General features: G+C 41.6%; 1 protein-coding gene across 23 annotated transcripts in view; it reads left to right on the forward strand.

Annotated features, from left to right (window-relative positions):
* The first annotated feature begins 394 nt into the window (after positions 1–394).
* Positions 395–16,178, forward strand: part of RIMS2 (regulating synaptic membrane exocytosis 2) — a 421,007-nt gene continuing 405,223 nt past the window's right edge. For all 23 annotated transcript variants that reach the window (XM_071738118.1, XM_071738119.1, XM_071738124.1 and 20 more), the window contains exon 1: positions 395–966. In XM_071738118.1, the coding sequence (XP_071594219.1) occupies positions 797–966 (170 nt within the window). In that variant the 5' untranslated portion in view covers positions 395–796. The remainder of the gene's footprint in view (positions 967–16,178) is intronic.

The following is a 16,178-nucleotide window of genomic DNA, read 5'->3' on the forward strand; positions in this document are numbered from 1 at the left end:
AGGGAGGCAGCGGGGCGATGCGGAGCCCCCTCCCGTGACTCCGGCTCTCCGCCATGCCATGGGTTAGGCGGACTCCATCCCGCAGCCGAGAGGGCACCAGCCAAGCGAGGCGGCGGCAGGAAGCGGCGCGGCCCGGCCGAGGAGCGGCGGCGGGAGGTGGCGGCGACGGCGGGAGGCGGGCACGGCGCCCCGCGGACCCCTCCATGGACAGCGGCGAGGAATTATGAGCCGCGGCCGGCGGCCGGGACTGGAGCTCGCCCGCTGGGGCTGCCCTCGCTGCGCGCCCCGGGGCGCCGGGGCTCCGCTCTCGCACGCACCCCGCCTGGCTCCCCCGGCAGCCTCTGCCCCCGTCTCCTGCCCCCCCGCCGTTGGCTCCGTCCTCCCTCTCCCCGCCGGGTGCTCGGGGTTAGGATAATCTCGCTCGCACCCAAACCACAGCGCTCCCGCGGCTAATCCTGCCCTTTCCCCTCTCCCTCCCTTCCCCGCCTCCGGTCCTTCCTCTGCCGGCACTGCCCTCTCTCCCATCCCCGCTCCCTCTGCTCTTCCCCTGGGCCCGCCGTCCCCGTCCTCCCCGCTGCCCCCGGCGAGCCGGCGGTCGGGCGGGTGGGTGCGAGGTCGGGGCCGCCGGCCACCCCGCCCCTCCCCGGCGGGGCCGTCATTAGGCTGCCGGTTGATTACAGGGTATTGATTTGTATGTGCTGCTCCCGGCGCCGGCGGCGGCCGCTCCCGCTGGTGCCACCGCGGCCGCTGGAGTTAGGGCAGCGCTTCCCGTAGCGGCGGCGAGCTCCCACCAAACATGTCGGCTCCCGCCGGGCCCCGGGGCGGCCCCGCTCCTCCTCAGCCTCCTCCGGTTCCCCAGCCCGAGATGCCCGACCTCAGCCACCTCACGGAGGAAGAGCGGAAGATCATTCTGGCCGTCATGGACCGCCAGAAGAAGGAAGAGGAGAAGGAGCAATCCGTGCTCAAGTAAGGGCGGGCTCATCCCTTCCTCGTCCTCCCGGCCCACGGTCGCGGAGGTCTCTTCCCCGGCTTCGGGGGCGGCACGGCCGGGGAGGGAGAGAGGAACCGGGCGGCCTGGGGCGGGCAGGGTTGTCACTCGCCGCCGGTCGTGCCTCGGCTGCTGTTCGGCGCCGGGCGAGTGTGGGGCACGGCGGGGGGAACCTGCCGCCGCGGGAGCTGGCAGAAAGGAACCGGGAGGCCGCCGGGCCGGCGGGGCGCCGCGGCCCGGGCTCGCCGCCCGCCTCAGCCGCGCTTCGCGGGGCGGGCGGCGGCGGCTCCGGCTCCGCACGCCCCGGCGCTGGCGGGGGCAAGGCGCCCAACATGGCCGCACAGGTGCCGTTCTCCCCCGGCGTGTGCCATCAGGAGGAAGGGGGGGGTGGGTCGAGGCGGCGGTTGGCGCCGCCGGAGGGGGCGGATCGGCGGCATCGGGCCCCGTCCCGGGGGCGCGGCGGGCTCCGGGCTGCCGGCGTCGGCCCTGACCGGCGCTGGCGCGGCCACCCGGGGCAGAGAGGGACCGCCGGGGCCTAGGCTCCGGCCGTCTGGCTGGGTGGGTTTGCCACAGCCGCCATCTTCCCCCGACAACGTGTCTGCCGCCCGCCCCCGCCCCGCTGCTCTTTCCAAGCGTGAGCCCCGGCGCCGGGGGTAGCGGGGCGCCCTGCCGCCTGCACGGACAGGGCATGGGAGGCGGTGGCGGCCCGGCCTCAGCACCGGGAGCTGTCCCCGGCCCAAGCACCGGGAGCTGTTCGGGGAGGCTCAGCCCAGCACCGGGAGCTGTCCCCGGCCTCAGCACCGGGAGCTGTTCGGGGAGGCTCAGCCCAGCACCGGGAGCTGTCCTCAGCGGCGCGGGGTCTCGTCCTGCCGCTGCTGCCCGGGCGCGGTGTGAATCCCGAGAGACGGGGAAGCGTGAGCTGTTCCCCTGCGCTGTGCCCCGGCCCGGAGCGGCAAGAGCCGTGTCCTTCCCCAGCCTGGCGCGGAGGCAGCAATTAGGCTCGGGAAACTGTTCTCCCGTCGTGGCGAGTAACCACGCTGACTTCTAATGGTTTAAAAATAAGCAAAGCTGCTACTGTGGTGGACATGACTTTAATGAGAGCGGTGAAGCTGAAGCACTAAGTGGGTTTTTTTTATACCAAAACGACTGTTATGTCCTGGGCATGTTAACTGCAGCTGGCCCTTCAGTCAGTACCTGGGAGCTCTCTTCTGCGCTTTAGTTGCTGACTTTGAAAGTCTGTTTCCAAGATTCATTGCATTATTGTTAGTGTCAAAGTGAAAACTTCAGATATAATTTCTGTGACAGCTACTAAACTACTAAACTTTTAGGTGATCTCCTAAAAAGCTTTCAATGTCTTTTGTAAAAAGATTTTTTATTGGGCAAACATTTTGAGGAATGCCAGTGTAATGTGAGCACTGAAAATAGAGTGCCATACCTTGTTTTATTATCTCTCAATCTCATGCCATACATTTTGCATGTTATTCTGATACTTTTACTTTAAAGCAACTTATGTTGCTGAACTGTGTGGCTCCTGGAAACCTTTGTTGCAGGTGATAATATTTATGATCCAATATAAAGCACGATTTCAGTTTGATACTAGGATCAGCATATACCATCAAGTTTACAAATGAAGAATAAACTGTTCTAAAGTAATGACAAAGTAAAACTAACTTAAGAAATTAATTGGGTCTATTTTAATTTCTAATCTTCAGAATCTTGGAAGCATATAATGGACAAGAGTAAGGTCTTCATAAAATTTAAACTATAAACTTCATGTGGGGTTAGTTTCTCATCATGTGTTACTAAAGCTTCCTCTTGAGTTTGGTATAAGCTGTGAGGAAAAAGGTATGGCTTAAAGTTTATGCACACAGGATAGCCTAAAACAGCTCTCTCAGGAAAATGCTGTTGTCAATGGAATTTGGGTAGATGGTTCACAGTGTTTTACAGGATACTGATAAGTGATCCAGTGTGAGCTGAATAAATCATCAATTTCTAAAAATGATGTGGCTCCTTGAACCATCAGGCACATGTTTATTCTGAAAAGATCTACAGATTTATTAATCACAACCCTCCACCAAGGTAATGCCAAAGCTTGTTCTGCATTTTTAGGTAGGTATTACTGAGTCAACTTCTCTTGATGGAAGTTTTTCTTCTGTCAAGAGAAGATAAAGCAGAAAGAAAACCCCCATATTCATATGAATGAACTAGTGTTGTTGCATAGAGATAAATATAGAGCTAAATCCTGCAGTCTTTGTTTAAGTGCAATTCTCCTCGAAGGCAAGCGCCTTTTGAAGTGGAAGGTATTTTTGTCTGACTAAGCAATAAAATGGTGTCATTTCATTCCATGGAGAAATACGGGAGGATAAAAAAAGATGCTGAAAAGAGCTGACTTTTAGATACATTATCATAAGAACTTTTCAAATGTAGGAAGGGGAAAACATGGATTTCCTCTTTTTTTTTTTCAATTTTTAAATTTTTTTTTATAATTTATGGTGATTGAGTGTCAGTATGAATGGCTAGTCCCTGGGCTTCACTTCCTTTCTTCATTCTATTTCTAATTTGTGTTTTTCAAATTCTTTTGCTGTGCCCATCTCTGTGGTATTTGAGAATCCTCCAAAAGTGCATTAAATAGTGTGACTCACATCTATAATGTGGACTATTTATTCTTTTCCTTTCATTCCCTAGGGTAAATATGTGTGGATTTAAAATAGATACATAACATCTTCTCCTTATACTTGTTTTACTCTTTTTGGGGAATGGAAATGCAGACGGTATTGAGTTGTAATCTGTAGCAACTAATAGTGATCAGGTCAGCATGAATTCTTGCCAGGAGTTGCTGGAACATGATGGCATGGAAAGCAGAAGCTTTCCAGATCTGCTCTGTCCTTTGGCCTGGTTTGGTCTGTGAAATACAGAGCTACAACCGTTCACTGTGTTCCTGGGGCAGAATTCCTGCTGCAAGCAGGAGAACGGGCAGCAAACTGCTTCAACTGCCTCTCTTCTGGCATCTTTGGGACCCTTGAGTGCATTTTGAATGTCATATACTAAGAAGGTGCCTTTTTACAAGGATATTGAATGTATATTTTGCGTAGTATTTAATATGCATAATGCATGACACGCAGAGAGAGTGAATTTATGTCTGTACACTATGTATAAGTCCTCTGCTATTTTAGCAATTTTTATATGTTTTCAACTTTTATCTTTGTGGAAGCTTTACTTAGTATAGAAATTTTGATGATAGCTTTTCCTTTACATTATGAACATTCTTCCTCTTACAAAATTTAGCTTTCTGTGTGTAAGGTTTCTAACAGACATCAGATAGCACATTTCCTCCGTATTGATTTAAGTTTTGTGCTTTTAAAGTTTTGTTTTGTACTTCATTTCTGTATCAAAGGACTGGCTTGAGAGGATGGACACAGAAAAAAAAGATTTGTAGAAGAGTCTTGTAAAGACTTATGCTTTAGTCTGTGTGATATGCATATACACTTAGTTTTCTACTTACACTATTGTGAGTTTCCATATCCTTTGCCTAACTATTCTAAGGATAAAATGCTCTTTTTGTAAAGTCAGGCTAGCTGAAAATACATGTATTTCACCTCTTCCTGGGTATGGACAGTTTGGCCTAGTTTAAGACAAGTTTTCCCAAGAGAAAATTTCATTATGAAATGATCCAGCTTTTCATATATTTGCAAAGCATTACAGGTTTACCATGAGGTCCTTCTAAAAGACCTCTTTTTTATGTGTGTGGCTGAAATCAACTATTGTTATCATCAGGGGGAGAAGACAGATGGAAACAGGGTGGGCTAGCTAGAGAATGGTGTCTCTCTGTTAGCCATCACTGCCAAGCCCAGAGGAAGCTTTGGGAAGGCACGACTGACTGCAGCCTTGCATGTGTTTCATTCCTGTGTCCCTGATTGCACAGCCATGGCAAAAATTAGGTAGCTACATTGACTGAAACAAAATCTCCTGACAAGACTTCAAAGAAGCCAGACTGTGTGGGCTCTGTTTGGCAACATGGGTGCATGAGGTGTGGGGCAGGATGCTGGGCTGGGAGAGAAGAAGCAGTAGATTGATGGCTGTGAGTCACAGCAGTGTAAATATCCACCTCCCAAAGCTATTGTCATGCTTTATAAATAATTATCCTGCTTTATAAATAGTCAACTCTGATTTTTGATGCTTTAAAAGCATTGTACATTTAGGATTTGGATTTCAGGGCTGGAAGGATGAGAGAGTTGTGGGTGTCGATTATATTTTGTTTTTTGAAAACAGAGATATGTATATGGGAATATCTGAAGTTTACAGGGTAATGGAAAAAGATTTTCTTTTGGCTTGATAGTAAACTAGGACTCCAAACAGTATTAGTTGCTTAAGTTATGCTTCCATAACTTCACACTGCTTATTGTCTGAATCTGAAGTGCTGATCAGAACAGCTCATTACTACACCACTCATCATTTTACTCTTGTTTATAGGTATTATAAAATAAAGTATGGTCAATATGTGTTTAAAATTAATAACTTTTTGCAGTTTAAAATAAGTGATAGTGGTATTTATATGAAAATATGTAGTTAAGGAAGACATTTGTTCCCTTCTCTGCCCAGTCCTCTTCTCTGTCCTTTTGTCTTCCTGCCACCTTGTTCTCTGCTTCCCCCTAATTCTGTTTATCAACTCCCTGTTCTTTTGTTTTAACAATCTGTACTGCTCTTTGGGCCTCTCTCAAAATTGTCATTATTCTTTACTCTTCTCTCTTATCCCATTCTTAGACATTTTATACTGCAGATAGTACCTGTCAGGATGTTACAGCTTTTACCATTTGCTCTTCAAGAAGACCCAGTGTCTACAATTGTTCTCCAAAGCATACTTTTGGGTACTGTCTACAAATAACAGTAGTGGTACTTCCTCTTAGTGACTAAGCAGAATGCATTTGGAGATTATACAGACTGGCAGTTACAGTAATTACTAGGCTTGCTAATTCTAATGCTGAGTAGAATTCCAGAAGACTGCAGTTTTGCTGATGTGCCTGCGCTCAAGATGTACAAGGAGAACGGGTTGGATGTAGAAAGGCCTGGCATCATATGGGGCCAAATAAATAGAAAAGCTGATACAGGATTTAGTTAACAAAGAACCTGAAAAATAGGTGTCAGTCAGTATGTGCTGTCTGAAATTTTGTAAAATATATCTGCTTTTGTACTTTCAAACCAAAAAAAGAAAAGGAGACTGCAGGGAGGTGGGTACTGGCCTTTTCTCTCAGTTGAATGACAGGATGAGCGGAAATGGCCTGAAGTTGCACCAGGGGAGGTTTAGATATGAGCAAGGATTTCTTTACTGAGAGCAGTTAGGCATTGGAATTGGCTGCCCAGGGGCATTGTGGAATCACCATCCCTGAAAGTATTTAAACACTGTGTGGATGAGGCACTTCAGAAAACCCTCTAGTTGGGCATGGTGATACAGATATTGATAAATATATCATTTATTTAATGGTGTGTGTGTTGACAATTGGATGCTGTGATCTTAGAGGTTTTTTCACTTGTGGTTCTGTGAAACAGTTAATGTTATATCTGGAAGACAAAGGAGTGGATCACAATTTAGGGTGCTGGAATGGTATCCTAGAAAATGGTGACTGAGTGAAATTCTGTGGTTTCTGGAGGTTAGATCAGGGGGCTGAATGATCCATTTTAGGTTTTGCCTGCATGCATCTGTGAGCTGGGTAATATCTAAATAACCGAGAATGTCAGATAATTGATTTTTCCATTGAAACAGTGGTTTAATTACTGTATATGTTACAAATGCAAAAAGAGACAGAAGTGATAGGTTACTGCTGAACTGCTACAGAACGTGTTTTTACCCTGCCAATGAAGTCTTAAAATACTTGCAGCATATTCAGAATTCCATAATAAGGGGGAAGCAATAATATAATGGTTTGAACTTTGAAATTTAATGCAGTGGAACATGAAATTAGCCATGTAAATAACTGTTCTGGTTTTATCTGAAGGTAGACTTGACAGGGTTGGAAATTTTCTTCATCTGAGTGCCATCTTTCACTCCTGCTTTGCTGGCTTTCTTAAAGTTTTACTTCCGTATTTGGAATCAGACAGAAAGCTACGAAAGTTTTGAAGTCCATTAGGCCTACATTTTCCAAGGATTTTTGAGTGTGTGTTGCCATTTTTCCTTTTTCCACAACATTTTCTCTGCTAATTTTTTTGGACAAGAATTTGGGGTGGGGCTGATAAAATAAAAAAACCCACAAGAAATTATGAGTTATGATCCCTTCCCCACTTGTGTGACTGCACTAATGTTACACCTTGACAGTGAGTTTGGACGTGGGAATGGTTTTTTGAGTTTAAGTTATATCATGTCAGCTGTCTTAATCATGGTTAATAGTTACAAGTTATCAAAGATGACCTTATCTCTTTAAAAATGGGCATTAGTGAGTCTGCTTAATTTAGACTCGTGCAGGAAGAACCTCTCTAATTGTTTAAAAATAGTAATCAAAACCAGATGTCTTTCAAACAAATCAATATAATAAATCTGAAGTTCAAATCAAACCAAATTGTTTTTTGAGCTTAGATTATGTCTCTTTTGCTGGACTGTGTGGTGTAACAGGAGGAACTGTTATGCACTTGGAGTATAACTGTCTGAAGAGGGTATATTTTAGTTTACTTGTAAGAACAGGTTACATCGAATCTGACAGTGCTCAGTAAAATCCAGTAGCTGCATCTTGTGATTTGCTAAGCTTCCAGTGATACAATGAAATTGCAGAATCAGTGTTGGTCTTCTGCATTTTATGTATATTGTGACTGCTTTCTCATGTTGTTTCTCCCTTTGTGTTCAAGCTGCAAAGGGATCAGTCTAGACAGATTGAGATTATAGGAGTTAATGTAACAGTATAATATTGCATAGGGGAGTAGAGGTGCATTTAAGAAGTTAATACATGTTATCTATTTTGCTTTTTTGAAACAGGAGTTCAGCTCTCACTAACTCCTGCTAGAACAAGCAGGATATCTCAGTATGGTTTCAGTATGAGTTTAAAGTCTAAATAGGATCTCACATCAAAACTTCCAAACTCCAAAACACACAGAAAATTCAGTAATATAAGCTCCTCCCCTATCAGAATGCATTAATTTTAATTTCAGTTTATTGAAATGCAACAGTGATCACTATGAGAAAATGTTTAGGCAGAGAAATGACAGCTGATACCTGAATTCAAGACTATAAAAGAACTACCTTCCACCCTAAATGAAAATAGCAGAGAACAGTTTAAATTACTTTGAACGATCAAAAAAGTTCAAGTGTTTCTATTTATAATATTTACAAAGAAAAATTTTTAAACTTTAACTGAAAAGTTGAAAAGATTTTCTTTCTATTGTCTCTGTGGGACTCGTCCTTTCTTCTTAAATCTTCTGTGAAGTTGTTTCAGTACTTCCTCATGACTTATTCTTTATTTATAAGGTGAATGGTTTCTCGTAGCAAATATTATATTTTATTTTTACTTGGAATCTCTCATGGATCATATAGTATTTCTAGATATTCATTATAACAGGCAGTTTTGCTCTATGCATTCATGAGGACAGTCTTTCTTAAGAATGTGTATTATCTTAAGCATTTGAGGGGCACCAAATATTTTGACCTTTCACTAAAATTGTGAGCTAGAAGCAGTCAGCTGTTTTTGGAAAATGGCTTGCAACCATCTTTCATGTAATTTTTCAGAAATGCATTCTCCAGTCTGTTAGCAAGAGATATTTTTTCTTATACTGTTATTCTAACTCTTGGTGCATTTATACATTTTCTCTTTACAGAAAGAATGAGCGACAAGTAATGCTTCCAAAACTGTTTAAAGCCCTGGTAATAACACATAGAATAATAGAAAATTGAGCTGATGGGGACCCTCAATTCATCCTTTGCCTTGAGGTGTGCTTAAGATAATTGCTATAAGATATCAATTCCTGACACTTGTTTGTCCAATCCGGTGATCCCTAACTGTGAGGGCCTGCCTAAGCCAGTGAAATACACAGGTTTCATGGCCAAGGCAAGGGAACACAAAGACAATACACAGAATTTTAGCTAATAATTTCTGCAAGAGCTGTGCTGCCTATACTGGACAAGGTGTTTAGTGGGTCAAACAGATCTTAGGGCCTTAGGATAAAACTTTTGGACCAGTATTAAACTTTTATCATTTTTTCAAATTATGGTTTACTGCTGAAACACCAGCAGTATGGAAACACCAAATTCAACTACTGACCTAACCAGGGGTGCAGCTTCCTTGAACTCTGTAGGTAATTTTTCTCAGTTACTCAGAGTCATTATCCTTACCATTAGATTTTTTTCCCCCTATTATTAAGCCTAAATCTCCTGCCATTTGCTACTTACCCTGTACTCAATGGAAATGCAGAGTAATCTGTTATTTTTCCATCTTCAACTACTTTTGAAATATTTCACAAATGGGATTAAATCTCTTTCTGTAGATTCTCATTACCTCCTTTCTGTAGACTCGACAGGTCATGTTTGCTAACCTTTTGGTCATTCTTTTTGCTGTTTTTTGTACTTTCTTACTGAAATAGAATATCCCAAACTAGACACAGTATTTCAAAGAAAAGTGTAGGAGAGCACAAGGATAACATCAGGTGTCTTGCACAGATAGTTTTCCCTGTACAGCCACTATCATGTGTGTTTGGGGTTTTTTTGTTGTGATATAGCATTATGGATTTTTGATCAGCTTGTGATCTCCTATACCTTCAATGTGCTTTTCAGCAGAAGTGCTGTTGCATCAATCATTCTTCATTGTGTATTTTGATTTTGATTACCTCAGCTGTGCATAGTGTTTGTCTTCATCTCCATGGAGTTGTATTCTGTCTGTATCGGAGGCCTCTTATGAATTTTGCATCAGAGTGCTTAAAGAAAATGCACAAGCAGCCCTTGGAGCAAGAATGAAGATTTGCCTCTGGAGAGCATCCTAATCACAGAGCTATTTAGACTTTCTCTTTCTTGTCCATACATTCACATTCTTGTCTGCACAGTTGCACAACTTCACTGGTAGGATGCAGAATAATCTCCCAGTTTTGCCTGTAGCTCATTTGTTTGGGAAGGGAGAGCTGTGTTCCAGGGGTCTGCATCACAGATGTACCTCCTTGGAAAGACAAAATTGCTATGGTACTGTAAGGGAAAGAGTTGAGCCCTCTGCTATATTTATTCAGTTGAGGAGGCCATTGGTTGACTTATAACAAATCAGAAAAAAAATAGGGGTCCCAAAATTGTTTAAATACTGAGGCTTTATTGAATATAAGTAGATGAGTGGTGGAAAGGAATTGTCGCATAAACGCTCCTGGTTGTGGAAAGGTCTGCTCATGCTTTGTTACATATCATACTGTAAGTCCTCACAAAACCAAGTTCAGCACTCACAGGACTGCTTGGTTAATGAAAAGTTTTGGTATCTTTTACAGTCCCATGTTACAACATTTAGAACTTGGGTTAAGAACTGAGCCCAGAGAATCTCTGCGATTCTTCTGACCGGATGTGAATATCTATAGTGTAAGACATCTAGATTTGAAATTGCTTAGATTCAACTTAAAGCAAATGGATATAAAGAGGTGCCTTTAGGATGTGATCCATCTCATCTTAAATTAGACATTTCAAATAGGATGGATGACTTGCAGAGCCTTTTTCTGGCTGTGAACTTAAAAAGAAGATAAAGTGAATGTGTCAGGTGTAGAGGTGTACCTTGTAGACATCTTGAGCTAGGTAAATTAAATCTCACCCTCAGAGTTCTGTTTTTTGAGAGTACCTCTACACTATTTGGTCTTACAGGAAAGCCATAGCCACTTTCCCTACTGGGCCTGACTTTTGTGGTTCTCCAGATTTCTTTTGAAGCCTCTTTGTCAATCTTCATATTTTGCTTATATTTCAATCAATACTTAACTAGAGCATACTCATTTATCCATGTCTTTACTATTTGAGACTTACTGCTGGGAACTTGAGTATGTTTCTCATCTATTCCAAAGTTTCTCTTAGGATTTGGCATATCTTTTTAATGCAATTCAGTAAACCTTTGAAAAATGAAATCTAAAAGAAGAAATGAAATCTGAAAGAAATTAAATCTAAAAGAAGACAATGGAATAGAAGATCTTTCCAGCATGGGGGATTAAACACACCTTTGAGCAAAAGTACAATGCAAAGAAAATCTTCACATACCGTTCACTAGTAAGAATGATTAGTGCATAATTTAAGCCAAAAGATAGAATCTAACAGCTGAAGATATGTTACAAATACAGGAAATTGTCTACTACTTGTAAACTTAAAACTGTGTAGCATTAATACCCAAAGAAAACTATACAAGCTCGATCTAAGTTGATAATTTCTTCCCATAAGTCCCACACCATCCACCTCTTGCCATGCATCAGTGGTAGAGAGATTTCAGCATACGTTTTGAATGTCTTCTTTGCTATGAATTTTTACTTTTCTGCTAGTTAGCCATTGGTTTAACAATATTTATTTAGCTGCTGTGTGTTTACAAGTTGATAAGTCACTTGTGACAGCAGTCTGTTAAAAACAAACTACTACTGAATTGCTCTTCATTCTGCATTCAGCACTTCCTTGCTTTAAAAGCCTGGATAAACACATAACTGCAAGAGATGTTGTGTGGTATAGAATCCAAATGCGTTTTTGCTGAATCAGGCCCTAGGACAGTTTGGGAACATGGGTTTTGATTCAGCATTGTTTTATTAATTTGGTTAGTCATTGCGATTATGATTCATTTCATTCTATGTAACCGACTGCTGACAGCTGAACCATCTATTATCTAACAGCTAGAAAAATAGCATCACTGTCACGTTTAGAAGGCTGAGAATTATACTTCCACTGAACACGTGCTTGGTACCAAAGTTAAAATGATTTGAGACAATCTTAACTTTTTCTCAAGCTACTTGTAGCATTGTGAATCTGAAACGTCACAGTAAACAATACGAGCTGTTTAAGAACTTTATTCTACTTTATGCAGAGGATGAAGCTTCTTATTCTGATTTTTAATAACTCATAGGCTTTTTTTGATTGGCTGTAAAAGTATATCTGTGGATTGTAAAATTATGTCTGTGGATAGTTTGCTGATAGTCTGATTTACATGTAAGTGGTAGGTATTAGGAGGGAAATTTAAGTCAATGGGAAAAATTTCTCAAGTGCTGATATTACTTCCTTACTAATAAATAATGCATCAGGAGCCATTTCAAGCAAAGCAATAATTTTAATTATTCTACTGAACTTTACCAGAAGCGCTGGGAAATTCAAAAGCCAGCAGGTTGTAAAGTTAAGCAAAACCCAAATGTGACTGGAAGAAGTTTATATTTTTACCTAGGATTCATATTTATTTTTAAAAAATTGTATCTTCCATGCTTAAATATGTATTTTAAATATATTTTTTCTTGTCCTGTCTATGAGTTACCTGGAAAAATACTGTACAGGGTGCTGTGAAGGCACTGGGCCAAGAAAAGGTGTTTTCAGGGTAAAGTACAAAGAAAGTACTTGGTATTTGAAAGCATTGAATTCTTCTGCTTGATATCTGAAAACATATTTGCCCAAAGATGAATGGAGTTTAATGGACTATAGCTGAGCACTGATGTACTTTTATATATTTTGAATTTTTTTAGGCATGGTTGGAATATAAATGCTTTAGCTACTCTGTAGTGTTTCTATGAGCATGTCTTCCACAGAATTTTCCATCTATTCTTGTCTAGAATTTGGTCTGAATTATATATTTGGAAAGTCTTTATAACACAGAAATTCTCTTGTATGAAAGAAGCTTTTATTTGGAGAAAGGCAAAATAAACATTTAATTAGATTTTTAACTATTAGTATGAATGGGCATATTTGTTCTGCGCAAATAAGAGTGATAATAATTGTAGAATTAGGACATGCTGCCAACTGAATGTCTCAAACATAAATATTACTTAACTTAGCAGGATCAGTTATTTACAAGTAAGAGATTCCTTATTTAAAAGGAACGTGTGTCTTTGTTTAGACTTTGTAATTTTGGCTAGTAATAATCAAATCAGCAGTCACTGAAACTAGAGTTTCACTATGGAAGTTCAGTCGTGGCTCAATAGTTAATAATCAGGTTGGTATTTTTCAGTTTTTAATCATCGTGCTTATAAAGAAAGTATAATACACTTCACAAAGTGCAATGTTTACTCTTTTGATAAGAAAAGATTTTCTGAAACTCTACCAGTAAAATCCATTAGTTCAGTGGGTCAATAGATGAGTAAAGGCACTAATGTATACTTTTTATTGTTATTTTTTAAAGCAATTGAATGAAATAATCCTGATTTCATTCTTGGGTTAAATAAGAAAGTAGTTTAGAACTGGTAGCATTTTTTGTCCCTCTTCATAACCACAAGGTTTTTCTTTGACAAGGGCTTAGGGATGTTTTATTATAGTAATCCATGGGAAATTTGTCTTTTGAAGGGACTGCTGTTCCTAACACAAGTAGGACTAAGCACTTCCTTAACAACAATGACCTATTTTAAAACAGCTCCTGCTTCCCCCTGGCATGGCTAGGTGTTCAGTAAAGCTGCCCACAGGGAAGACAGTGGCTTGTATTTAAAGGAAGGAAATTTCCATTAATTCTCTTTTATCTTGGACGTAAGTAACTTTATGCAGTATTTATAAACTTACTGAATGGCGTTACCATGATATAGAAGTGGGTTTTTACAAGAGCTCTGCTGTGCATTTCTGTTGCTTAATATGTTTGGTTATCATTAGTGTCTTTTTTTACAGATGTTTTGAACACCTGCATAGTAGTTTTTATATTTGTATTGCTGAAACATAATCTAGCCTCAGATTCATTTTAATAAAGTTTATTAAAAAATTGAGTGTGAAACAAAGGGAAGAAATAACTTTTACTGAACTCTTACCCATCAACCTGATAAATATTCTTTTCCTTTTAATTCATGATTGGTTCCATATTGCCATAATGAATGTATACACAAAAGAACATATACAGAAGCATGGAACTCACTAGATCCAAAACTAAGAATTGTATCACTGAAAAGCTGAGCCCATCATCGACACCAGGACTATCAGCAATTTATCTAAGAAAAGATAAAAAATGCTGTGGAGCAGCTGTGAGAGAGGAGCAAGAAAAATACGAGGGAAACAGCCCTGCAGACAGACACCAGGGTCGGTGAAGAAGGAGGGCAGAGAGGTGCTTCAGGCACCAGAGCAGAGATTCCCCTGCAGCTCATGGTGAAGGCAGATTGTCCCTCTGCAGCTCATAAAGGTAGCAGAGGAGGAGTAGATACCATGGAGGAGTAGATATCCACCCCTTAGCCCATGGAGGATCCCACATAGATGTAGGTGGATGTACCCTGAAGGAAGCTATGACCCCATAGAAAATCTATGCTGGAACTCCAGCTCCTGGTCTATGGAGAGAAGCTCACATTAGAGCAGGTTTTCCAGGAGGACCTGTGGGGTTACCCATTCCTGAGCTGTCCGGTCCTCGAGGATTGTACTGTGTGGAAAGGACCCACAGTGGGGCAATTCTTCAAGAGTTACAGCCCATGGAAAGGGCTCATGTTGGAGCAGTTCATGAAGGACTGGATCCCATGGGAAGGACCCCATGCTGGAGTGAGGAGGAAGGAGCAGCAGAGATGATGTGTTGTAGTCTGACCACTATGCTAAGAGGGTGGAGGTCGAAGATTCAGGAGTGAAGTCAAGTCTGGGAAGAAGGAAGGTGGGAGGTGAAAGTGATTTTAGCTTTTAGCTTTAATTTTTATGTCCACTGTCCTCCTCTGTTATTGTCAACAACTTAAAATAATCCTCTCCAAGTGAGTCTGTTTTGCCCATGATGGTGAGTGATCTCTTTCCTTATCTTGACCCACAAGCTTTTCCACCTTATTTTCTTCTGTGTCCTGCTGAGGAAGGGGAATGATAGAGCAGCTGGATGGGTGTCTGGCAGCCAGCCAAGGTCAACCTACCATAGTATTTTACTTACAAAGGCTATCTTGAGCCTTTGACACCATTCTTCCAGGGTTCTACACAGCGAGAGAAAGAGAGGCTTCTTCAGAAGCTGTCTCTGAGGGGTTATTCAGCTCTGGAGCCCTGGGTACTTCTCTGCTTTAATTCAGCACAGGCAGTTCCATCAATCAGCCCTGCTGCTCCTTCCTGCCTCCATGGAACCATCATGGCCCTGGTGCAAGAGTCTGCTGAACTGTCTAGTGAAACTCTTCAGGGAGGTTAAGCTGATGGAAAATATTTTCTCCTTTTCCACTTTGGCAGAGTATTTTTTTAATCTACAAAAAGGAATAGAACTATTTTACTGTACAGTCTCTCAAGTGGCTGAGCTAGCACAACTGGGGGGCTGGAAGAGATCATAAAATTTTGCTTTTGAATAAAGGAAAGTGGAAGACCATTGCCAGTGAACTGACCATTGCTACTGTCTGCCAACACATAAAGAAAAGAGACTTTGTATCAAAGCACTTAATTTTTTTTTCTAGGTCTGATAGAAGTAATTGGTTCTGCTAAGTTATAGACTTGAAGGCTTGCATGTGCATCTGCTATGTAGCCTTGTTGACTCAGTTGAATTTATTAAAAAAATTACTAAGAAATATATCAATTAAAAATATTACTGTGCTAATAGCAGTTCTCTGTATGCCTACCTAGCCATCTTATTTTTAAGCAATGCTATATTTAGAGGAACATTTCATTTTTCAGAAGAGAAATAAATCTATTAGGACTAGGACTATAATGTAGGACTATTAAATATTTATGTATTTTGTACTACTTCGTTGCTAATATTAGCCCAGTATTCATTAGGAGCTACATTCTACTATTGGTTAGATTTTTTTTCCCCTTGGATTGCTTTAACAGTCATCTTTGGTTTACATTTTTTTGAAAAATAAAAAACCTGCCACTTTGTTATGCCTTTCTTTACTTATATCTCCATCTAGGATGCTGGTAAAAATTACTACAGAAGCAATATTTTAACATGCTAACATGTTACACCCCAAAATGAGTGTGATTGTCCTCCTTTTCAGAATCAAAGCCTGCACTTCTGGAACAATATGCTGTCCCCAAATATGAATAAACTATACATTTTTAAAATGTCATATTCCCTTAGAAGTCAGCAATTTTATTAAACTCATTTCCTTTTGAACATGTTTTTCTATAAATAACAGATACAAGTTTCTGGAGGGGACAGTAGGCTTTTAC

This window comes from Heliangelus exortis, chromosome 2, assembly GCF_036169615.1.
Source record: "Heliangelus exortis chromosome 2, bHelExo1.hap1, whole genome shotgun sequence".
NCBI classification, from domain to species: Eukaryota; Metazoa; Chordata; class Aves; order Apodiformes; family Trochilidae; genus Heliangelus; species Heliangelus exortis.